General features: G+C 42.4%; 1 protein-coding gene across 3 annotated transcripts in view; it reads left to right on the forward strand.

Moving 5' to 3' along the window:
- SPRED1 (sprouty related EVH1 domain containing 1) overlaps nt 1-26,556 on the forward strand; it is a 118,653-nt gene that overhangs the window by 50,015 nt on the left and 42,082 nt on the right. For all 3 annotated transcript variants that reach the window (XM_075927035.2, XM_075927036.2, XM_006132697.5), the window contains exons 2-3: nt 8,580-8,754; nt 23,266-23,434. In XM_075927035.2, the coding sequence (XP_075783150.1) occupies nt 8,580-8,754; nt 23,266-23,434 (344 nt within the window). The remainder of the gene's footprint in view (nt 1-8,579; nt 8,755-23,265; nt 23,435-26,556) is intronic.

The following is a 26,556-nucleotide window of genomic DNA, read 5'->3' on the forward strand; positions in this document are numbered from 1 at the left end:
GGGAGGTAGAGGCACATCAGAAGCACTCCCTGCTGGGCTTCTGCTTTTGAAATGTACAAGCACCCTGCCAAGGCTCTTTCAAAAGAAGATTTGCAGCAGAATCGGTGTGAGCGGAGACTGCTTCAGTCCCCGCTTGCACCATTTCTTGCTGTGCCTCTACCTCTCCTGCCCTCACCCCCTTTGCTGCCTGTCTCAGATAGAGGCAGCAAGGGCGGGGGAGGAGGAGGGAGCGGCAGATTGCATCACTAGTCGCTTACATCCCTAATTCTAACCAGACCTTAGGTTTCTTTTTGTATTTTCTTTTAACAATACTTGGATTTGGTTTGGCTCATGTACTCCATTTCCCACAGCTGGTTGCCATCCAAAGTACCCAATGTCCTCAGGATTGCCAAGACTCCTGACCTCTCCCTTACCTGAGAGTAGGTTCCCTCTTTTATAGCAGACATCTTGTTTTCATCCTGCAGTCACATGACTTTTTTCAGGCTACATTTACACTTAAAAATTACTGAGGATACCTTTGTCAATTAGGAATGTGTGTCTGTGCAGTGAGGGAGGAAATCACATAGGTAACCAACATAGCTAGGCCAAAAACAGGATTTTGGGAAAATGCAGCTATTCTGACACATTCTATTTGCTCATCTAAGCAACATCTCCTTTAGGACTTAAGTCATGTCTTTTATCTGAAGTCTGCCACTCCAAAACTTTATTTTAAAAGGTTTTCATACCCAAAGCAAACATCCCATTCCACACATGTGCCCAAAGGACCAACACACTATAACAAGTAGGGATACAAATGGTTAACTGGTTAACCAGAAAGGGTTGGAGCAGTTCCTCACCAGCCACAGACAGGGGACTGCTCTGGGTCCACTGGAACTGCCCCTGTCTGTGGCAGGCCCAACCCGGCCCCTCGCCATAAATTACATGCTGGCTCCCTGCAAGGTGGTTAACAAGCTTTATACCTCAAAGTCTGCAGCACATGTAACCGTGTAACTGCTATGATTTTTAGTGGTTACTGTTATTTTTTTAATTAATTTTTACAACCCTTGTTGCAAGTACAGCTCTTCACCTAACCTAAGCAGTAGATTTGCCCGATTAGATTTTGGTTTTAATATGATACTCTTTATATAAACAACAACTTTTTTATCTTGTCTTCTAATGTGTATGTAATTAGAAACATACCCAGCATCGCTCAGGTCCTTCAGAGCAGGGAGCTGGCAGTCTTGGGGGTGCAGGAGTCAGGACAGGACAGGAAGTACAGGAGAAGGGTAGGAGGCTGGAGGTGTGGGGGAGTGCGATATTGAGGGTTAGAGGATGAGGAGGGGTCCAGGGCAGGGAGATTCCATCTGGCAAACTTTCACTCACTCCCCTCTCTCCCCCCCTCCGATCCCAACTTACAGAGCCTTCTCTCCCTCCTTTCCCCCAACCTCCCGACTCTCCTTCCTAATTGGTATGGGCCTTTTCTCTCCCCTCCGCACACTTTAAATTCCCCGTCCAGTCCAGTCCAGGGTCCTTTCTCCCTTCCCTATCCAGCTTGGGGCCTTTGCTCTCTTCCTTTGGCCAGCACTGTGGCCAAGGGCAGGAGGGCTACTTACCCAGTCTGGTGGCAAGGAAGATGGTGAGTCCCAGTCCCACTTTGCCACTCTTGTCACCTTGCAGAATAGTGACACTCTGAAGTATGGGTGTGTCTAGACTACATGCCTCCGTCGATGGAGGCATGTAGATTAGACTGATAGGCAAAGGGAAATGAAGCCGTGATTTAAATAATCACGGTTTCATTTAAATTTACATGGCTGCGCGCTAGTCTGGATGTGCCGCGCCGACCTGAAAGCCTTTTATCGACATCCCCCTTATGCCTTGTAGGATGAGGCTTACAGGGGATGTCGATAAAAGGCTTTCATTTCGACAGGGGAGCATCCAGACTAGCGCGCGGAGCCGACAAACAGCTGATCAGCTGTTTGTCGGCTCAGCGTGGCAGCCATGTAAATTTAAATGAAGCCGCGATTGTTTTAATCGCGGCTTCATTTCCCTTTTTCGAATACACAAATCTACATGCCTCCGTCGACGGAGGCATGTAGTTTAGATGTACCCTATAGTTCTTACCTGTGCTCATTGCCCCAGTGGTGTCACTCAATACCACATCTGTCCAAACAGCAGACCCCTCACTTTCCATGCTATGGAAAATAGTCCCATTCCAGGGTCTTCCTGTTTTCCTGGCACAACCAAACCCTGACCTTGCTTTAAGTCAGAATAAGAGGAAGCTGCATACCAAATTTGGTAGTATTAGTTCTTACTGTTCAGGATAAGTTTTTGAACAAACAGACTCGTGGACAGCCAGATGCACTTTTCTAAAATACATAAAGGCTCCCCTGTCCTATCTGTTGGCAGTCAAAGTGCTATCCTGATTTGGATATCCGGTACTGTAAAGAGACAGAAGAATAGCTCTAACAGTCCCTCCCAAAGAGCAAACAAGAGTATTTTAAATTGCTCTCCCCCCAATAGAACACCAAAAAACTAATAGGATTATAAAACACCAACCTGAGGTGTAGAGAGTGTGGATCCAGGAAGAGCTCACTCTGAGCTTCCAATCTAGAGAATGTAGAATGTTTCTGTATGGCAGTCCTGTAGTTGGCACATACTTTTGTGTTATAAAAGCTTCTTTTCTCTCCTCTTCCACCATAGTGAAAAAGCATCATCGGTTCGACAATCCATTGCACGAATTGACTTTTCCCTGACAAATTGAACGCTTAGCCAATAACAACTTTCTTTGCCATAATATGCCAACCGTTGAGTTACAGAAATTCATCTTGTACTATGTTAACTATTAGGGATATTAGTGGCTTATTGGCTGTGTGTAACTGAGAAGTGATTTGCTTATCGTTAACTGTCCTGGTTAAACGCAACACCCACTCCTTCCCCCCTGCCCTCTCTTTCCCCTCGCCCCCAACAAGCTCTGCATTTAAAACTTGGTCTGGCAGGCTGGCTCAGTCCCAGCCCGCCAGTCTAAGTTTTAAATAAAGAGCACACAGGGGAGCCACTTGCCACCCCGTGCTGCTGCCTGTGCCACAGACGCAGTGGTGCAAGGCAACGGGTGGGAGCCAGTCCATGCGCCAGAGGCTGGTCTAGCATCCCACAGCTCTTGAGGGCAAGGATTCCTCTTTTCTATGTTTGAAGAGCACCCTTTACATTTGGACCATGACTCCACTTTGGGCTATTACCATAATAATATTTACATAATATCCAAAACAAACATTTTTTTAATTTGTTGTATTGTGGGTGAATTCTAGTTGTATATATTAAGGGAAATTAAAAGGTTTGATCAGATTTATATCTGCATGTTTTATTGCCCACTAATAGTTACATTTGACGTGCTAATTATTCCCTGCTATCTCTTGTTTCATATATAATTTCCGAGATCTATATTACTAATGAAGGAAGCTACTTTGTAATCACATCTCATAGATCTTTTATCAAGTGAGAACTCAAGACATTTTATGAGTTTCTGATATGGTGAACTAAAACTGATTTTTGTTTCCAGTTTAATGGGGATACCGCAGATAAGTTGCAGATTAGAGAGAGAAACCTGTTCTACTGTGTGTGAAACTAGTATCTTTTAAATTAGTACCAAGGGAGTGTAGTTGTACTCTCAAGATGAATCTTCCTGTTTAATTCACAAACAGTACTTCAGTGTTTATCTCGGATAACTGCATTCTTATCCTCTTACCTACGGCTTCCATGTCCTTGTAGTTGTAATTTGTATATTCATAATTTATGTAAACTGATCTTTGACTCTAGGGTCACATTAGGGAGTTTTAGAAAAGACTTGGTAATGCTGCTACTGCTGTTTAGCTGTTTGTGATGGCTCTTGTGAGACTGAGACTTGGTCTACACTGGCAAGTTTTGTTGATGAAAAAAGCCTTTTGTTCTCTCTCCTCTCTCTCCCCCCCCCTCCCCCCCCCCCCCCCAGACACCCTGCCATGTGCTGGCTCAGTATGCAGTGGTCTCATGGTGTCTTCCCAGGTACTCATGCCTAGCCATCCCTCCAAATGCTCCCCTGCTTGGAGCACCATGGAGCTGCTGGATCTGATCAGTGTATGAGGAGAAGAGTCAGTCCCAGCTGAGGGTGACCCATAGGAATGGGGACACCTATGCGTACACTTCTTGATTCTTGTATGAAAAGGGATATGAGTGGGACATGCTACATCTAAGAGTGAAGATTAAATTTTGAAGGATCTTGAAGTCTTGTCTATATAATCCTTGGTAGCACCCAGTAGAAATTTATACCCAAAATTCCCAAATGTAGATAAAGTTCTAGGCCACATGAACATATGAAGTGTTAGAGATTTTAGGGAACAATAACTCTAATGGCATGAGAATTCATGAGGCATCTCTGCTGTATTTTCAGAAGATACTGTAAGTTTAACCTTTTGGTTATTGCAGAGCACCTTACAAATATAGATTGGGGGGAGGTTCTTTTAACTGTTCTCAAAAATAAAACATTAGTGTCTACATGTCCCCTCAATCCTACTTCTTGTTCAGCCAGTCACTAAGACAGAAAAGTTTGTTTCCATTTACAGAGATGTTAAAATGCATTTATTTGTATAGATGTGTAACCGCTGAAATGTTCAGTTGTTACACGTTCACTTGCAGGGGAAAAGGTGGGGAGTCCGTGCTCGCAGGGAGTCAGCATGCACAGGGAATTGGCCTGAAAGCTGGCTCCCACCTCTCCCCCACCTCCCTACGCTGCTATCTCTGTGGGAAGTAGAAGCGTAGGCGGGGAGGCAGGCACCTCGGTGGGAGCTGGCTTAAAAGCTGGCTCCCAGTGTGCACCGGCTCCCACCTCTCCCCTTCTTCCCTCCCCGCACTTGTAACTGTGCGCTCGTCGGTTAACTGTGTACCCAGGTACACATTCACATCCCTACTAAACCCTCCTTCCCCCAATGCACTTTCACAGTACAGAGATTGCATTCAGTGCTTGTATGAAGGAAACTGGGGGAGAAAAAGTCTTTTGTTTCTCCTTATTACAGTGCAAATATTTGTAATAAAAAATAATATAAAGTGAATACTATAGACTTTGTATTTTATGTAGTAACTAGCTGGACTTACCCGGCATTGCCCAGGAAACCGAAGGAACAAAATTTAGAAAAACAGAAGCTGGGCCTGACAGCTTCCAGTCACACCGCAGCTGCCAGTGCCTGACATCTGGTCATTATGGCAGACCCCCATGCTTTTCTACTGCTTCATAAAGCAAAGTCTCTGACTCAAAAAAGAGGCATTGCAATGTTGGGAATCAGAGCTATTTGACTTGGCAAACTTAGATACAAAAGGCACAATAGAAACTATGTCTCTGTTTTCTTCCCATGTCATGAGTCATTAAAAGCACAGTGGAAGGGAGAGCCCCCAAATCACCATGGCTTATTTTCTCACCGTTGCTGGAAACATATGGAGGCCCCTCTTCAATAGTGCAATGTTTTGCTTCCTATCAGATGGTATTTTTGCTAATTATCCTTGTAGAAGCTAATGTTTTTTTGGTAGGGACAGGCATGCTGGGTCTGCAAATTCTCATCCAAGAGCTGAGTATAGGGATGCCTCAATCAGTAGGGCCAGCCCTACTGAATCGGAGAGATTTCAAGGTGACACCTCAAACGCTTCTCCCATCTTTTTTGATGAAACTATGAGTCAACTATTTGAGCCTGCTGGCACTTCTATAGTCCCTCCTCCAATACCACTCCCTTGACCAGCTGCCCTTCCCATGGATTGCATCTCTCTCACACACCCCTTCCCCCCAGGATCATCCAGTATCAAACCCAGGACCAGTGCCCAGATTTGAGGGATCCCCCTGGCCTTGGATTAATTTCTTACCCACCCAGCATCATCCAGTGCTGCCCCTTGGGTCAGTGCCCCTCCAAAGGAGATCCCCCCCCCCTCCCCCGCTATGGGCTTCATTTCTCACTCACTCCCTGCAGGATTGTCCAGCCCCACTTCCTTCATCCCCTTACAGTCCTGCCCTCCCCCCACTCACTCCCAACGGTCTAGCCCCTGCCCCCCGGACCATCCCGCCCCCCCCAATGGTCCAGCCCTCCCTCCCCCCCCCATCCTGCCCTTCTCCCACGCGCTCCCACCGGTCCAGCCCCTCCGGACTAGCCTGCCCACTAACGATCCAGTCTTCCCAATCCTGCCCTACCCCCCCACTCGCCCCCGGGACCAATGTCCCGTTCCCCCCGCTCTCACCTCAGGGTCCTTGATGCGCCTCCTTGCAGACATTTCTTCAAAGTGGCAGATGAGAGGTAACAACAGCCCCGCCCCCTTCATGTAGAGTGAGCCCTGGAAGCAACCAGCAGCGGAGGGGAGGAAACAAGTGGTCGCTTACATCCCTATTTTTTAAAAAACAAAACAAGTTGGCCGAGATGTTTGAATAATTAATATAGTATTCTTTTAAATTATTTGTAAACATTTCTCTGTATTACAGTTCTTAAAAAGCCTATGCAAAATGTAAAGTTAAAGTACATTTCATCATGTATCAAATAGAAAAGTTGAGAGCAAATGGTCCTAAAAAAAGTTTAGTACTCTTAAAAATGCAATTTTAGCAACGAGTAATTTTAGGTGTTCATGGAAATTGCATAGTTCAGCAAAAATATCTATTGTCAATTACGATTTTTTTCTTTATTTTTTAGGGCCCTATGCTGTTTGTTGCTTATAGAACATAACTTGTGGGATTCATGAAAACATATTGTTTGTAAAGCAAAGTGGGAGGAAAAACACCAGGTTTCCTAGGTTAGGACATGGTCCTGCTCATGCCTCATTCGAAGAAGGATCAAGCCCTTTCTCACTTGTTTACCTTTCTGTACAACTGATGGTGGAAACCAGATTCACTTCATAATAACCATATATATTCATTCATAAGCTGACTTTTTTTGGGGGGAAAAAATCTTGTGAAGCGTGTGTGTCGGCTTATGAACTGGGCAGTGTTACTTGCATTTTTCCATGAGGGGAGGGGTCAGCAAACTTCAATTTCCAGTGGGAGCAGGGCAAATTGCTGGCGTGCTGGGACATTTTATTCATGTGGCATGTCTTCAGGCACAGAACCTGTTAGCTCACAGTCACTGAAGTTTACTGTTCTGAGTTTTAGTGAGAAGGTACCCATTTTGTCGACACCCAATCATTGAGCTCTTTCTCCAGCTCAGGAAATGAAGCACACCTTGTTGGACATTTTTTCTTGCCTCTTGGCATGTCTTTTAGTGTTGCTTTATTTTTTCGCCATTCTATTACTTCTCATGGATGCAGAATTCACGAGTAGCAGCACAATTATTGTTTGCTTGTGCATATTCAACAGCTCTAAGCTTAAATGCTGCATATAAGGAGACGGTATTCTTATTTCAGTGTTGCTTGTTTTAAAATTCTAGTGCAAAAATCTTAGAAAATACTGTAATTTGTGGATTCCATAGAACTTTATAGAGGAATGCCACCTGTTAGATTATAATTGTTCGTTGTTTATTTCGAAGAAGCCCTGCAGATTGGCACATCTGGGATGATAACAGGGTATTTAAATTTTATTAATGATTTCAATTCTGCACATTATATTTGCAGACACTTAGGAGGTCCAGGGGGTCAACATGCATGATGAGCTCAAATTGCTCAGTAGCAGACTGACACCAGTGTCCTAGTACTATCGTTCATTGTATTTTTTATTGTCTTTTAAAGTCTAGCACTTTGTGAAGTGGAAGGGTCAAATCTCATGTAGATACAATTAAAATAAAAATAAACTTTTAGCACTTTTTTTCTTTTTTAAAGAAGCGAGTCCTGAACTACATCTACTATAGGGATCAGCATACTTTGGCTCTAACCTGTTAGGGTAAGCCGCTGGCGCGCTGGGAGATTTATTTGCTTGCAGAGTTGAAGGGACATTCAGGCATGGGGCCTTTCGGGTCCCATTGGCTGGGAACAGTGAACAGCAGCCAGTGGGAGCTGTAAAGCTCCATGCCTGTATACTGCATGTCCCTCAGCCCGTGCTGAAGCTGATGAGCTGAGACTGGAAGTCTGTACACTGGAGTTGGCTTACAAATGGGTCACTGGATTTTTTTTAAACCATTTTTTCTCTAAGTTCTCTATAAGGTTGGCTTATAAATGAACAAGTTTATGTTCAAGTATATACGATAGTTTTCTTCAGTCAGAATCTGATTCTTCTCAGATATAGTTGGACCATTAAATGTATAGTTTCTAAATCCTTTCATATCTTTACTGACCATTAATGTTGGTTGGTAAGATTTCATCCCTAATGCCTCTGATCACCAGATATTTACCATGACAATAAGTTATATTGAAAGTGCCCAAGAAAAAGAAGATGCATGCAAAACAAGATTTAAATAATTAGATTTAAAATAAAAGCATATAAAAAAGTTCAGTATTGGGCAGGTTTTCAGGATGTAGCTTCTGCTCTCTTTTTTGTTGACTGTTGTGAATGCAGCAAGCACTTTAGAGCCATTTATTTTTATTAATGGTCTTGGTTTTTCAAATAAGACTGGATGCTTAGCCATTTTGTGTTTATGGGAAAAACTAATTTGTTCGTGTTACATCTCTTTCAGTAATAGTTATGCACGAGTACGAGCTGTGGTGATGACCCGGGATGACTCAAGTGGTGGATGGTTACCACTTGGTGGAGGTGGACTAAGCTGTGTCACAGTCTTCAAAGATATTCAACAGGAAGAAAACAGCTGTTCTGATTTTCTTATCCACGGAGAACGACTCAGGGATAAAACGGTAACAACTTACATTATTAATACGTGTATAACTTGATAGTCTAAAAGTCTCACACGTGGCCTTGGCTGAAACTCTCCCCTCAAGACCTCCCTGATGAGCACAATCCCTTGATGTGCATGCCAAATAGTGCTGGTGTCCAGCTGCTTGTATGCTCTGGCCAGCTATTCAGTCTCTGTCCCCAACCCTGGCAAGAAAGTCTCCCCCTTGTCCTCACAAAGGTTGTGGAGCACATAGCAAGCCACCACCACAAAGGGGATGTTGATCTTGCTGAGGTCCAGCTGGGTGAGGAGACTCCTGAACCTCCCCTTTAAGCAGCTAAATGCACACTCCATGATGATGCAGCACCTGTTCAACCTGGCCTTGAAGTTCTCCTTGGAAGGGTCCAGGCTGCCTGTGTTAGAGTATCATGAGCCAGGGGACCAAGGGTTAGGCTGCATCCCCCAGAGTGCAGATGACAATGTCCACCTCCCCAACTTTGATGTCGGGGGGGGGGGGGGGGAGTGCCAGCGTGTTGGTGAAGCAACCCTTGTGATCCACAAGGGACTGCAGCATGGTGGAGAAATACCCCTTCCTGTTGCAGAGGCACAGTGGTTGGGAGCAAGAAAGGGGATGTGAGTGCTATCTGTGGCTCCCTCCCGCAGTTGGGGAAGCCTGTGGCAGCAAAACCATGTGTTGCTGTCCACGTTCCCCAGAGTGATGACCCTTTGTAACAGCACATGATTGATGGACTTGGCTACCTGCAGGAACACAGCCCCAAGTGTGGATTTCCCCACGCCAAGCTGATTCCCAACGGAACGGTAGTTGTCTGGCGTGACTAGCTTCCAAAGGGCAATGGCAATGTGTTTCTGCATGGGGATGACGAGTCCATCGGGTGTCCTTTCATCTGAGGGCAGAGGTGAGCCACTTGCAGAGCTGCAAGGAAGATGGCCTTCTGCATGCACAAGTTCTGCAGCCACTGCTGATCGTCCCATCGCTGCATGACGATGCAGCCCCACCAATCCAAACTGGTCTCCCTCCTCCAGAAGCAGCAGTCCATGGTGTCCAGGGGATTAAGAGGCATTTGCAGCAGCAAGAGCAACAACACGTAGGTGATGAGGGCCTCCAGGCTGGTCGTCATCCTCCTGGAGCAGCATGTGGGCAGTTTGAATGAACTGCGCCAGAACATGCAGCACAAGGCCTGTGAGCCTGGTACTGTTTTGCAACAACTCTGGCTCCATGTTGGAGTGGTGTGGCATCTGCAAGGGAAACGAGCACACTGAATCTGTTTTGTACTCAGCAAGTGGGGAGGCAGTGGAGGAGTGGCGCATGAGACACAACCGTAAAGTGGAGCTCCTGAGAGACACTTTGCAGTTTTCCTGACCAAGTAGTCACAAGAAGTGTCTGCCCTCCTGGTGCTGTCCCCAGAGTCCTTTCAGGAGCTCTTAAGTTCAGTCAATATAGATGTGCTATTTGGAAATAATTCTGACTAATTTTGATGCTCCTCTGTTGAGGGAACACACTACAGTAAAACTCCATTAGTCCGGCATCCAATGCTCCAGGACTCCTGATGGTCCGGCACCATCAGGAACCCGGAAGTGCTGGGGCAGCCGGACAGGCTTCCCCCATTCAGCTGCTGCTGAAACTGACCAGCAGCTGAATCGGGAAGCCGGGAGCAGAGCAGCTGGGGTGCTGCTGGGTTGGTCTTGTAGCGCTGCCCCTCGGGGCTGCGGGACCAACCTGGCAGCACCCCAGCTGCTCTTGGGGACGCCTGGGGCAGAGCAGCTGGAGTGCTGCCGGGTTGGTCCCGCAGCGCCAAAGGACGGCGCTGCGGCACCAACCCGGCAGGACCCCAGCTGCTCTGCCCCGGGCTTCCTGGAATCAGCCGCTGGTCTGTTTCAGAGCGGCTGACTTGAGGACCCCTGGGGCAGAGCAGCTGGGGTGCTGCCAGGTTGGTCCCGCAGTGCCGAGGGGCGGCACTACGGGACCAACCCGGCAGCACCCCAGCTGCTTTGCCCCAGGCGTCGGGATTCAGCCGCTGCTGAAACTGACCAGCAGCGTCAGTTTCACCAGCAGGCTGAATCCGGACGCCTGGGGCAGAGCAGCTGGAGTGCTGCGGGGTTGGTCTTGTAGCGCTGCCCCTCGGCGCTGCGGGACCAACCCGGCAGCACCCCAGCTGCTCTATTGCAGGCATCCCCGATTCAGCTGCTTCTGAAACTGACCAGCAGCGGCTGAATCAGGGACGCCTGGGGCAGAGCCGGACTATCGTAAGGGGGGGGCTATGAAGGGCCTGGGGTGGCATCCCCTCCCACCCTACACCAGACCCTTCATAGCCCCCCCTTCTGATAGTCCGGCATATCTGATAATCCGGCACCCCCTGGGTCCTAAAGGTGCCGGATTATCGGAAGCTTACTGTATTTTGATTGTTATTTTGAGAGTTATTTCATTTTGACTCATTTTGAAATTATTTTCTAGTGTAGATATGCCATAAGGTGCTGCAGGACTCCTTGTTTTGGGTAAAATTTATGTAATGCCATTTGAAGGGCCTTACATGCTTGAAAATAGAATCTATAGTAACAGAGAGGTATCCGTGTTAGTCTGAGCCTGCTAAAACAAAAGGAAAAACTATGTAGCACTTAGTCTGATCTTGGTCAAACAAAAAAAGCTGTCATGTAGCGCTTTAAAGACTAACAAGATGGTTTATTAGGTGATGAGCTTTCATGGGGCAGACCCACTTCTTCAGATCATATTCTGAAAGTGAAATGGCATTACCATTATATAACAGAGGAATACAATGAAGAAGTAAACAAATCAGCTACATAGAATAGAAGGTAGGGGTGAGGGGACAAGGAAGAGACAAGGAAGGAGGACATTGCTTATTGTAAAAGTCAAGTAAGTGGCTAATCTGGAATTACTATAAATATCAAAAGCTGGGGAGTCTGTCTGTCTATAGTATGTAAGGTAATTATCATCTAAATTAAGGCCCATTCGCAACATGTCAGATTTTAGCATAAATAAAAGTTCTGAAGTCTCCCTCTATAATCTGGTGTTAGTCTCTTTGAAGTAAGACGCATGTTGTCAGGTCTTTAAGGGAATGGCCAGTTTGGTTTAAATATCAGCTTACAGGTTTCTCTGTCTAGAGATGTCTGACTTGTGAGCATTAATTCTCTGGCAAAGTGAATGATCACTTTGTCCAATATACATTGCAGAGGGACATTGCTGGCACATTATGGCATATATCACATTGCTGGACATACAGGAATATGAGCCCTTGATCGTATAACTGACATGGTTAGGTCCAGTGATGGTGTCTCCAAAGCTGGCAATGGGGTTTGTTGCAAGGGAAAGTTCCAGGGTTAGTATTAATGTGGTTTACCCTGTGGTTGTTAGTAAGAATCTTCCTGAGGTTAGGTGGTTGTCTATAGAAGAGTATAGGTCTGTCACTCAGACTCCTGGGGTATGTCTAGACTACATGGCTCCGTCAACAGAGCCATATAGATGAGTTTACTAGACGTAGGAAAATGAAGCAGAGATTTAAATAATCGCCACTTCGTTTACATCAAAATGGGCGCCGTGCTGTACCGATCAGCTGTTTGGCGGCACAGAGAGGCAGTCTGGACGCGCCACGGTCGACAAGGGAAGCCTTTGTCGACCGCTCCGGTAAACCTCATTTCACGAGGCATACTGGAGTGGTTGACAAAGGCTTCCCTTGTTGACCGTGGCGCGTCCAGACTGCCCAGCTATGCCACCAAACAGCTGATCGGCACAGCTATGGAGCTATGTAGTCTAGACATACCCCTGGAGTGTAGCATCCTGTTCCAGTATAGGTTATAGGTTATTGATAATGTGCTAAAAGGGTTTGAGTTGGGGGCTATAGGTAATAAGTGGTATCCTATTGTTGATTTTCTTGGGCCTAACTAGAAGTAGCTGGTTTCTGGGTATTTGTCTGGCCCTTTCAATCTGTTTTTTTTTTTTTTTAAACTTCCCCCGGTGGGTAGTTGAGTTTTATGAATGCTTGGTAGAGATCTTGAAGTTTTTGGTCTCTTATCAGTGGTATTGGAGCAGATGCGGTTGTATCTAGGAATCTATAATAAGTCTTAGCCCATGCACCTCTTCTTTCTGCAAATGGACAAGAAGCGTTTGTTTAATCTGAACAAGTTGATTTGGTTGTTATAGCCCTATGAAATTATTTGCTAGTGCTCTGGAAAGAAACAGGACTCTGTCCTCAAGTCAATGAAGTTGGACGCTGCAGCTGGTGTTATAGTCAAAGGAATGGTCTTCCTCCACAGTAGGGTTGCCAGTTTTGGTTGGATGTATTCCTGGATATTTCATCACATGACATAATCCTTGGAGTCTTGGCAACCCTACTCACAATGGGGTCTGTAGAAACCATTGTGACACCGTGGCATAAGTGATATAGGGATTTTAGGATCTATCACAAAACCTCTTATTTTTTCAAATATAGATTAGAATAGCCTTATCGACTTCTGACTTTTTCAGAAATCATTACTTGTAACTATAATTATGATGATGTCTGCATGGGACACAAAATGGTAATTCTGATCATATAGTAAATTAGTTTTAAAATTCCAGAAGCATTGTTTAATAGTCTTCAAAAATGTACTTCATATTACCACTGAATGACATTAGTATCTTAAAGAAATATTCATTTTATGTTCTTGCAGATGAGGTCTTCTAACCTGAGTCACTCCTTTAATTTTATAGTGGGCCCCTTAATTAAATTTTTTTGTTTTGTTTTTTAAATAATCTTGGGACTAATGTTGGTTTGTGTGTGTATATGTGTATGTGTATACTTTATTCCAAAGATCTTTTTATGAACAAACAAAACTTGAATCTAATATGCTTAAGTCTCTGCAGAACCATAGCCTTAATAACTGAAAATTTACAAGATGCTTTCAGGATGTTCTTTGCAAAGCTAAACTTGTTAGCATTTCCCAGAAATTTCATACATATTTTATTTATAATCTTTCAGTTAAGACTATGATTCTGTAAAGACTTAAGCATATTGACTACAGTAGGACTATTTATGATTAAAGTTTATAGACATTTGGGATAAGGATAACTGCAGATATAATGCAGATATCCACAGCTCATTTTTATGGATACTGATATGGATACAAATCCATGCAGGGCTCTAGACATTTGTGTAATTCTTGGCAGGATTGGGGCACAGATGAATGTGGCTTACTTTCTAATACATGCCCATTCCACCTATATGAAATCTTGGTCTGTGGAAAGTAGAATCTTTTAGAAATGTTTTTTTTTTGTTGGTGGTGGTTTTTTTCCCCTTCATGAGTATATACAGTCTTCCTACATTACAATTATTTGTTTTATTCCCACAGAATTGACTTCAAATGTTCATTTTTTTAAATTTTCAGATTTAAAACAGGTTCCAAAATGTTTGCCTTTTCTGTAGGAAGTCTTGCTATTAACTTGAAAAGAAATTCACTTTTTAACAAAATAAATATTTCATCAGTTCGAATTGCAAGTATTTCTACCAGGCAATGACTGATTTTTTTTTAATCATTTACAGCATAAGGGTTTGCTAGAATTATTTGTGAGTGTGAATTGACCAAATAAATTGTAGACAGAGAAGCTTCTCTTAAAATGGTCTCTCTAAATTGAGAACATTTTACAAGCGATTACTGATTATTCTGACACTGAATTCTTTGAAAAAATCCTTTAGTCACTCAAAAATTAAAGATTAGTGGTAAACAAAGGTTAGCTGGGTTCTATGTAGAGCCTTCATAATTGCATATGCTAGGTGAATTTAAGAAACTCTGTGAAGTCTCTTTAAATAAAATGCTTCAAATCTCATATGGTATTGGCAAATGGCATGGTAGTAGTTTAGGAAGGAAGTCAAAGTGGTGGCACCAAGAAGGATATTGATTTAATTTAGGAGAGGAAAGGGAGGCTTACTGGACAAGCTTACCCAGATTGCTTAGATCTCTGCTGGAATGTAAAGTCTCGCAAAATATACTTGACATAATTACACACTTCCTTCTTTATTATAGTCACCTTCCTAGATCTGGCTCCAGCCAGTCTACTTGGAACAAAGTACACTCCATTTTAACATGGTCAGGTCTGCTTCTTTGATAGCTTGTATAAAGATAAGTATATTTCTAACTTGATATTAACATCTTTAAATGTATATTAGTGTAAAACTTCTAGGTTTTTTGAATTCTGTAAATCTTATTTGTTAAAGGAAAATGCTTAATTAATTAGGCTTTTTGCTTAATTATGGTGCTTTTCTGTTATGGCTTGCACATTTCTCCAGTTCATCCTTGTAATGGAACCCAATATAAAAATAAAAAGAGGAGACTGACTTAATGTGGTTCATCCATCAGAAGTGACTGATGGAATAGGTTACAAACTTTCTTCTGAGGAAAAAACTATATTTGATTGATTTGAGAGATACAGCGATGCATTTGTATAAAGGAGCTGCACTATACCTCATATAAATCCACCACTTTAGGAGACTCAATTCTGTTTTTCAGTCTCTTCTGACTAGGTGTTGGAAAGAGATTAACTGGCATGCTTGTGCCAGAATGTTATTAAATTCAAAAGCAGCTAAACCATAAGTTTGTGTGCTAAATCCATGTATTGAAGAGCTATTTCTTATTACTTATGCTACAATTACATTTTTAAGCAGAATACTTGCTTGTGTCTCCAAAGTTTGATTAATCTTCTGACTCTTACTAGAGAGAAACAAATTACATGATTTGTTGTTTCCTTTTCATAATAAATGTTCTTTAGAAAATAAATGCTACTATTTCTTCTAATAACAAGGAGCAAAGACAAAACAGTGGGAAAACAGTATTATGAATAGGAATTTTTTTTTCCTGTACATGGTTTTTGTAAAAAGCCTGTAAATATATCTGTGGGGAATAGAATTTTAAGGTAAAGAATTTGAGTGGTCTTCATCTTTCTGCTGGAGGGTGGAGCAATTTAAATGAGTTTGAGGCTTTTTTCAATCTAACTTGAAAATTAATTTTACTGTAACTTGAGATTAAAGTGTATAGTGTAAATTTTTAAAAACACCATTTATAATTTTATAAAATGCTACTATATATAAGATATCTTACTTGGCTGCTACAAAACCACCACAGACAAAAAACAAAATATTGAAAATTAAGTCTCTAATTTTCCAAACACTAAATCAGGTATCTAATGTTACTTATATAAATAGTTCAGTTGACTTTAATGAGACTAAGCACGTGCTTACAGCTAAGCCTGTGCTGAAGTGTTTTCAGCATCATGAGCTATAATTGTATTTTTATTAAAATCTTTTCAAAACAGAATTGTCTTGGTGTTAATATTATTCATTAAATACATTAGCAGTTAGTCTGAAGTTTTTCTTTCATAGCCCAAAGTTTTCAAAAATAGAAGGCTAATGTTAGGCTCCTATCCTGGATTTAGACACCTAAAGATAGGATTGATATATGCTTTTAAAAGTGCAACTCCCATTGATTGTATGTTGCAAACCCTAAAAGTATAGCCTGGCTAAAATATTTCAGCTTTACTGACTAGAAGAAGTTCAAGGTATTGGCATATGGCAATCAGTTGCAAACATAGCAGAAGCCATTTGCTTATCTGTATCTAGGATTTTAAAATGGCTAACCGATTAAACAAGAACGCTTAACCAGTTAACCGTTTTACTTTAGGTTCTACCACCCAACCCCGTTGCAGCCACAGCTGTGAGGTCTTGCTGTCTGTCCCACTGCAGGTATGAGGTCCTGGTGCCTGGCCTGCCAGGGCAGAATCAGGGCTTTTCTGGCCCAACATGGCTGGGTGCCATTGGAGTTCACTGACCAGGGCCAGTTAACTGGTAAGCATACTGGTAAGCTTCATGCTTACAGGTGAACCGGTTAACATACATACTATATTGTCTTTTGCGTTAATATTATCACAGTAATGATTTTAATGAGGCCATGGACTTGACTTTCTCAGCATACCTAAGCATTTTATTTGTGTGTGGGGGGGGGGGGACCTATATAAATTCTAAAATTCTGCTACCAATTAAGAAATTAAATAAGTTATAAAAAGTTTCCAATTTAAGAAAAGAAAATGGGAAGAAAATGAAGAACTAGAAACGTATAAATAGAAATTATCTGACTGGCTGGAAGGGAAGCAGGCCAACTCCTGAAGGCCCAGCCAGATTTTATTCTACTGCGGCAACTGTCAGAAGGCAGATTTGGTCCACCAGCTGCAGAGCCAAATCAGCTAAAGCAACAAAATGAATATCTAAACTAATGGTAGCTGTACTTCTGTAGTAGTCCTTCCCAAGGACAAGGTTGCTCCTATTCTGTCTCCATAAATTCAGCCCCTAGTATCCTCCACTCACTGTCACAAGGCAGATAAATTAATAAGATCAAATCACAAGTCTTTGGTAACTTCTCTTCCCCTCTGTGTCTGAATGGACTCAGATATTAGTGTCTTGTGTGGTAACAACTGGGTCCCTCTATAGGTTTCCCCCTGGAGTTTGTCTCAGTCCCCTCCCCATTGCAAAAAACACACATTGCCTTAGACCATGCGTGGGCAAAAGGGCCTCCACAGGCTGGATCTGGCCCACCAAGTGGGTGGTTCCAGCCTCCGGAGGCCCTGCGCACTCCTGGCAGGGCGGGGGGCGGGAGGGAGAGTGGAGGAGGCTTCACATGCTCCCCCGCCCCCAGGCCTATTGGGGCCTTCAAAGCATCACGCTCTGCTTGCAGGACGGGAGGAGGCTTCCTGCACGCCCCCACCCCCAGGCCCTGATTGGTCTGGGGGTGGGAGAACGTGCCAAGCCTCTTCCAAGGCATGGGTGCCTAGTGGGAAGGGGAGGGCAAAGGGTCTCTTCCACCCCCAGACCAATAATGGTGGCCTGGGACTACTTCAAAAATTTTTGAAGTGGCCCCCAGGCAAAAATTATTGCCCACTGCTGCCTTAGACAAAAGTTGCTTTCAGCAATTCCTTCTGCCTCTTGAGTGGTTGAGGCTAATTGGAAGAATCTGCTCTCTAAGAAGCATGTTTATGGCTTTACCACCAAACACAAAGTAGACTTTTGGCTTCCAAAATAGGAGCCAATACCGTATGATAAGGGATCTGATGGTCAAAACTTCCCATTTAAGTCACCGTGTGTTTGCCATACTTTAAACCCTTCCACAGTCTGCCTAAGTTATTAGGCTGTATTTTTCTTGGGTGGAATAGTAGAATTTTCCTTCTTGACCTCAGTCCTCAGTGGGCGCTTTTAATAAATACAAATCTGCAAACAAGGACCCAGCCCTTTCTAAACCCTATGTAGAGGGCTAATTTAGAGGGCAAGTTAAAACATAGTGGCACCATAAGGAGAATGTTTGTCTCCAGAGGACAAGAGAAGGCTGTCCTGAAAATGTGGAATTGAGAGAGTATCTTCTCTCAAGGGTTTAATTTTTTTTCTACCTACAAAATCTTCACACCTTAGGTCTCTTCCTGTGAACTCAGTGAAGGAGGCTTGCTTCAGGAATTGCTCTTTCCAGCCACTCCTCCACATAAACATCTCTCCTTTGCCCTCCCACCCCCCCTCCAAAAAAAAAAATATGAGAAGCATATGGAAATTCTTTCCTTCTATCTGGGCCTTCTTCAAGAATAACTTTTTGTATTTTCTGAAGTATTGAAGGAGAGTGAATCAAACTATGGATTCTAAAAGGGGTTGTCAGTGGCAGGGCTAGCCATATTATTTATGCAAAGATACTTATGAATATGCATAACTGGGAAATGCTTTATGCAAAATACTATGTGTAGGTATCATTTGAAAAGTTATAATCTGCTGAAGGTGTATATTCTATTTGTGTGCATATATCATTCCTGTATTTCACGGTAGAAATATGAAGTATAAACCTGTTTTACTAATATAGACATGTTAAGTGAGAGCCATTAAAGGTATTTCAGAAATGTCTCATAGATAAGGTCAATACATGGGTTTGTTGTTCCTATGGCCCAGTATGTAGGATGGGCTCAGAGTCCCCACAAAGACATGTGGTCATGTCACCAGATACTGGCACCTATCTTGGACATTGTACTTTTTTACTAAAAATGAGAAAAAGTTTAAACTGAACATTAAGGATTCCTGCTTTTGGCAAAAACTATATAAGGGTGAGAAGCCAAACAATAGGGACTGCTGCCAGGGACACCCCTGCTTACTACCCACCTATTCAGTCTTAGATGTTTCCTGCAGTAATCTTGGGAAGAATCAAGCCCAGATAGGGACGCTTTCCAGTCTGTTAAAGAAGATGATTAGAAATACAGTTAGGGTAAGGTATTAGAGGTAACAAGTTTCTTAGTGTATTGGGCTTAGCTGGCATGCTTTATTTTATTTGGCTTAATAACTTACTTTATTCTGTGTGCTGTTATAACTACTTAAATGCTGCTTTTTATACTTAATAAAATCACTTTTTATTAATAAAAGCAATGTAATTACTGAGGGGGAGCAATCAGATGTGCACATCTTTTTACATAAGAAAGAGGGTGGACTTGCTCCGTATAAAACTTAGTACTGAATAAGACGGATTTATTTGAGTTTAGGTCTCATTGGAGCAGTGTAACTGAGCCTTCCCAGAGCTGAGCTGAGCTGATCTGCATCTTTTGTTACTCTGCATATGGCTGTGAGCCTATCTCCGCGTCAGTGCAGGAAGAGGTCAGAGGTACATAGGTAACTTCAGTCTTCAAATCATAATCCTTTCTTAACATTGGGTAGCCTAAATACACTAGTATAGACCATTATATTCCACCCAAAGAAGTTCCTATGAATTGAGAACATCTTTAGATCAGGCTAGAGAGGTTAGAGTTTAACCAACTAATTGTTTAACTAATAAGCTGATGCTTCTCAGTTAATTGTATCAATTAAACTTTAATTCAGCCAGCTCCTGGGGAGGCATCTTCGCTGCGGGCTCTGCAGCATAAAGCTAAGCAACAATTTTTAACAGCTACACAGTTACCGTATTAAACGCTTTTTAACATCACTACATCAGGCTATTCATTGCTTAGCATGAATAAGGGCATCTGACTACCCCTTAGAAATTAACTGGTTATAGCAAGGTCTAATGCATGTTTTAAACTAGACTAGTTACGTGTTCATACCAAGTATGCCCTGCCAATTGTGTCAGTTACTAATGCAACACAGTGGAAGATTGTCTTGGCATTGATAATTGTCTTGGCATTGATAAGAGACATTTGGCCAAGATGACCTCACAACTGCAAACCTAAGTATTTTTTGCTTCGTGCAGTTATATCCAATGATTGTAGGTAGATTGTTCTAATAGCATAGTGAGTCACCATTTATTCTCTTACATGTGCCTACAGAGTTTCTAAAAAAGAAACATTTCTCTGCTTTTTCTTTTTCCCACATTTTAATGATTTTTGAAAATAGAAATCATTTGCTGATTTTTTTCCTGTATAGTGAAAAGGTATCTTAAGTTTTTATCTTTTGTAAAATAAATGAAATTGTTTGACAGAAGATGAATTCGTATTTCAGTCTAGACTTGCTTTCCCAGGTCAAACAAAAATTGCTTCAAACCCTTTTACCAATTTAAGCAAAGTTTCAAGAATGGCAGTTAACAAAAGAACATAAAATGAATGTTGATTTTTATAATGATAGAAAGGAAAACCACATCACTTTGTTTAATATACTTAGAAATTTATTCTTCTGGGGTCTAAACCTTGTTACTTTGAGCATATCTATCTATCTATCTATCTATCTATGGTTCTTTGTAATACTCTGTTTTTATTTTTTAAAAGTATAATAGCTTTAGTTCTGTAACCTTTTGGTGTTTCATCTATTCTATATTATGAATTCTATAGGTTCTCTACTATAACTGTTACGAGACTATGGCATTCAAACCAATGAAATGTTAATTTAGGTTGAAAAGCTAGGCTAGTTGGGATGAAGAAAAACCTAGCAAACAATAATATCTGTTCACGGCGCGCGCACACGCGCGCACACACACACACACGAGTGGTTGCATTCTGTCTCTTGAATTCTCTCTGTCTCTCTCAACTAGGGAAAAATAAGCATTATGTGATGCAGAATTAGATGCTGGTAATAATAGCTGATGATAGTTAAATGGCATTTTTCTGGCCAGATTCACGGAAGCAATTTATGTACAGTTTATCTGAAAGAATGAATATTTAGCTTCCGGGGTGGTAGATTACTAAATCATTCTTTTTAAAGGAAAAAAAATTACATGGGAAATTCAAATTAATAATTCTACTTTTTTTAAAAAAAAGTATTATACCAGATTAATTATGTGCATGGTATAGCAAACGGAACCTAACATCTGTGAGTGAGGTCCATGGATTATGGTTAGGGCCCAACCAAATTCACAGCAATGAAAAACACATCATGTAACATGAAATCTGGTCTCTCCATGTGATATCTGATCTTTTGTGTGCTTTTACCCTATACTGTACAGATTTCACAAGGGAGACCAGTTAGGAAGTTTTTCCTAATGTCCAACCTAAACCTCCCTTGCTGCAGTTTAAGCCCATTGCTTCTTGTCCTATCCTCAGAGGCCCAGGAGAACAATTTTTCTCCCTCCTCCTTGTGACACCTTTTTAGATACCTGAAAACTGCTATCTTTCTGTGCATGCATTAACAGATCTTCAAGTAGCTGTTTTGTTACAGACCAACTCCACAAGCCAAATACACAGGGAAGGACTAGAACTACAATTCATTCACAAGTTGGATTCTCACACCTATGGCTTGAATAAAGATACTGGATGGCTGAGTCATTATCAACCTACCAAACAATGAAGGCAACAATGGTTCTTTGTTTATGTAGAATCTCATGATACCATCTGCATGTTTTGTTAGACTATTTGTTGTTTTTTAAGTTTATCATTTTCCCTTTCAGTCTTTTCCTTTCCAAACTAAACAAGCCCAATTCTTTCAGTCTTCCCTCATAGCTCATGTTCTCTAGACCTTTAATCATTCTTGTTGCTCTTCTCTAGACCTTCTCCAATTTCTCCACATCTCTCTTGAAATGTGCCCAGAACTGGACACAATACCCAGTTGATGCCTAATTAGCACAGAGTAGAGTGGAAAAATGACTTCTCGTGTCTTGCTCACTCCACTCCTGTTAATGCATTCCAGAATTGTTTGCTTTTTTTTTGCAACAGCATCACACTGTTCACTCATATTTAGCTTGTGTTCGACTATGACCCCTAGATCCTTTTCTGCAGTACAGTAACTACTCGTTTAACACATGCCCACTTAATACGTTTTCGCAATAACACGATTTTTTTTATGGAACATTTTTTCGAATAACATGACCATTCCCAAAATAACACGAAAATAATCAAGTGGTGGACTACTTCATGCAGCAGTATAAGCTGGTGAAAACAGTGGTAATACACGTGGTCACAGCGCTCCTCCGCTCACTCACGTGTTTATCTTTGTGTTTTAACAAACTGCGGCGACTTGTGTTGCTAGTTAACTTATGTTGCTAGATATCTAATGTTAACGTTGACAACCCAGCACCAACAAAAAATTTACTTTGCCACCACCGCCACCACCACCACCACCTGAAATACGGCCCCCACCTTTTCCATTATTTTTAATAGGAAAATTGACCCTGCATAGCATGTTTTCACTTAGCACGAACATTTTCAGAAATGCATCTATAGTGTTAAATGAGGAATTACTGTATTCCTTTCTAGAGAGTCATTTCCCATTCTGTATGTGTGAAACTGACTGTTCCTTCCTAAGTGGAGTACTCTGCATTTTCCCTTATTAAATTTCATCTTGTTTACCTCAGACCGTTTCTCCAGTTTGTCCAGATCATTTTGAATCATGATCCTATCCTCCAAAGCAGTTGCAACCCCTCCCAGCTTTGTATCATCTGCAAACTTAATACTCTCTATGCCAATATCTAAATTGTTGATGAAGTTATTGAACAGAACCGGTCCCAAAACAAACCCCTGCGAAACCCCACTTGCTATGCCCTTCCAGCAGGATTGTGAACTGTTAGTAACTACTCTTTGAGAGTGGTTATCCAGCCAGTTATGCACCCACCTTACAGTAGCCCCATCTAAGTTGTATTTGCTTAGTTTATTGATAAGAAAATCATGCGAGACTGTATCAAATGCCTTACTAAAGTCTAGATATACCACATCCACCGCTTCTTCCTTATCCACAAGGCTTGTTATCCTATCAAAGAAAGCTATGAGATTGGTTGACAGTATAAGCATAGCTTATACCGATTTGGTAAGTAAAATAAGATACATTGCAAAGCTTTTCATGTTGGAAGGGGATGTCAAGAGTAGGGTTCTTGTTGGTATAGAAATGTCACTAAAGAATATTACTCCTTAATTATGTTGCTATATTGGCTAACATTTGTAATGTGGACCTGGTCTTAGTTGCTTGTACTGGGGGAAAATTAAACAAGGACTAAGAAGTCATTTTTCAAGTAAAATTCCAAAGATGTATACTGAATATCCATTCTTTACAAACGTCGTGATATTTTCAGATAATTAATTTTTTTTCCTCTTGGATTTTGGAAGGTGGTTTTGGAATGTACATTAAAGAAGGACCTCATTTACAACAAAGTTACCCCAACTTTTCATCACTGGAAGATTGATGACAAGAAGTTTGGCCTTACGTTCCAGAGTCCTGCTGATGCACGAGCTTTTGACAGAGGCATCCGTAGAGCTGTAGAAGATCTCTCTCAAGGTATGTGTCTTGCTTTGGGTTTTTTAAAAACTTACCCATATTAGCCATGTGAAATGACATAAAATGTGTTTTGATTTAATACTTTTAAGTTATTTAAAAATTTAAGTTGGTTCACTATATACTATGGGTATAACATTTAGATAGGTTGTTAATACTTGGAATTTCTCTACACGTTACATCCAAGAATCCTAATTCTCAAAACATCCTTGTATAATGAGGAAGTATTAGCTCCATTTTACATATGAGGAAACCGAGGCACAGAAAGGTTCACTGACTTACCCAGAGCATGCCAGAGACTTGTGGTGGAACTGGTTTGTCCATATCAGTAAATTCCCAGTCCCTTTTTCATTACAAATATATCATTCCCATTTGTTGATCATGTTGATGCATATAAGTGCTTCCATACTAGTGGCTCTTGCGGGTATATCAGTTTATTTGTTTTTAGCATGTGAACTGTGTATCTAAATGGTCAGACACCCTTAAGGTTACTTCCTTCGTTGAGCTGCTTACTTCATAGTATTTTTATAAATGATTCTATCAAAATAACTGAATGCACAAATTTTATATAGGATCTATTGAAAAATGTCTCATGAAAAATTTCAAGTAACGGTCTAATTAACAGAAAATCCCAGAGCTGTGCTCTGTCTGTCATAGGAACTAAGTGCACAAGAATGACAGTGAAATAAAGGTGGAAACACAATAGGGTGAGGGTAAAATTAATATTTGCCAATGGAAAAGGGAGGTAATGTTCCTTTCAGACCTCTAAAAGAGAAAGTCAAACAATGGAGAGTTTGGTATTCTATGTAAATCTCTCAGTATCTTTTTTTTTATGTGCATGAAGAAGCGCTAATAAAAGTGCATACAGTACTTGAAAGCAGGGATGTGAATGAGTAGTCGACTATCCAGTAAACAAATGCTTATCGGATAGTCAGCACACTAGTCAACTAACTACTTCTCCCTCTCCCCCCCTCACCTCCACCCCCAATGCTTCTATCAGATAGAAGCAGCAAGGAGAGGGGAAGAGAAGGGGGTGCTTCAAAGTGGCAGCGCCACATAGAGCCCAGGGACAGAGCCCAGGGACAAACCCCAGGTTACACACTGCACTACTGCTTTGAAACGCCACATGCAGCCTGGGGCCAGCTGATGATTCTGAGTCCCCAGCTGACCCTGGGCTCCATGTGGTGCTGCTGCTTTGAAATGCTGTGGGGAGCACGGGGCCAGTGGGGGATTGCTTGAGTTCCCCGCTGAGCCCATGCTCCCCGCAGCACTTTCACCTTTAAAGTGTAGCAACAGCCCTGGTGGAGGCGCGCTTATTGATTAATTGAATAGTCAATGCAAATTGCATCGACTATTCATTTAGCCAGTTAAACTAAATTTAACATCCCTACTTGAAAGGCATAGTGCTAATTGTTTTGCTCTGTTAAAATGAGCTGAGCTGTATGAAAGAAAATGATGGTACAGGATGAACCTCCCTGGTTGGCACCTTTGTACCTGACTAGTCCCAAACAAGGGGATTTGCCAGACCAGGAGAAGTCCCTCCTCTCCTGGCCCATGTTAAACATCTGCTTCCTCTTCCCACCCCAGCTAAGGCTCCAGCCCACTCCACTGATGCCTGGCCAGCTATCACTCCCTGAGCCTGAGCTCTCCAGCTCCCACTAGTCCTGCCAGGGCCAGAGCTACACAGCTGGCGCCAGCCCCCTGCTATTGCCCAGCTGCTGTGGCCAGAACACCCCGCTGCACCTGGCCCTCCCTTCTGCCCCCTCACCTCACAGGGCTCCCAGCTGAGTCACCAGTCCCCACTGCTGCATTCCTGCCCCATGGCCAGACCTCCCTGTACCTGGACTCTGTGATCCAGGAATGTCTGGGGTCCTACCGGACCACGGATGTTGCCAGATCAAAGAGTCACAGTTAAGGGAGGTACAACCTGTGTTCCAAAATTACTTCTCAAAGGAAATATTTTTGTCTTTAGATACATGCAACATATTGCCTTTTTACCATTTCATGCAGCTAAAGCATAACTTTGGGAGTTGCAAGATTATAGTATGAAGGAGTAGCACAAAATACATTTTAATACTTGAAACATCTATAAAACTTTTAATCCAAAAAAGGGTGCTCTCTTAATTCTGAATCACAGTAGAGGTTTCTGAAAATAAAGCTATTACATGTGAAGAAGAGGAAAGCAAATAAGTAGGCAACTAGAGAAATTACTTAGAACAAGTTAAAAATTGGGCTGAAAAGAAATGTTGAACCCCTTCAGAGTACCCTGATGCCTAGTTCTGTAGCATTGAACAAAATGCAGGGAAATAACTTTTATTGCTGATGCCGTTGAAATTTAGAAGCAACTGAAAAAGATCTTAAAAAGAGAGATATGTAACAATAGAGTTAAATTACAACCATTTAAAAAATGAATGGGACAAACACCATCTCCAGCTCGTTTTCTTGCAAATATTCTCGATACTTGGTATCAGGGTCAAACTTTAACTGCTGAAGAAGAGGAATTGGTTATGACATGGACATCCAGCAGTCATTCCCTCCATAATGCCAACAATAATAAACTTCAGAGCTAAGGGTGAATTATTCAGGAAATATATGTTTGATGATTATATCTTAAGGCAGTGGTCCCCAATGCGGTGCCCGCGAGCGCCATAGCGCCCACTGGGCCTTTTCTGTGCACCCGCCGAGTGATCAGGGCCAGCCCCACCCCCGGGCACGCGGTACATGGGCTATGCTGGCCCAGGGCGCGTGACATATGAGCGTCCCTATTCCCGGGCACGTGGCACAGGAGCGGCGCCAGCCCCAGGCGTGCATCGCATGGGCACTGCTGGCTCCTGGTTGTGCAGCACGGGAGCGGCGCCGGCCCCAGGAGTGCAGCGTGTGGGCGGCGCTGGCCACGGGCGCGCGGTAGCCCAGAAAGGTTGGGGACCACTGTCTTAAGGAAAGTCACATCACTGAACTGGTGGAAGCACTTGGATTCAGAGACTGTTGAAGTGATGATCTCACTTTTAACAGCACTAGCTTCTTCTGCCAGAGTAGAAAGAATATTTTCTTCCTTTGGACTAATTCATTCCAAATTGAGAAATCAATTGGGACCTGAAAAACCAGGAAAGCTTGTTTTTCTTTTC

Source organism: Pelodiscus sinensis, chromosome 5 (assembly GCF_052426305.1).
Source record: "Pelodiscus sinensis isolate ZL-2025 chromosome 5, ASM5242630v1, whole genome shotgun sequence".
NCBI lineage: Eukaryota > Metazoa > Chordata > Testudines > Trionychidae > Pelodiscus > Pelodiscus sinensis.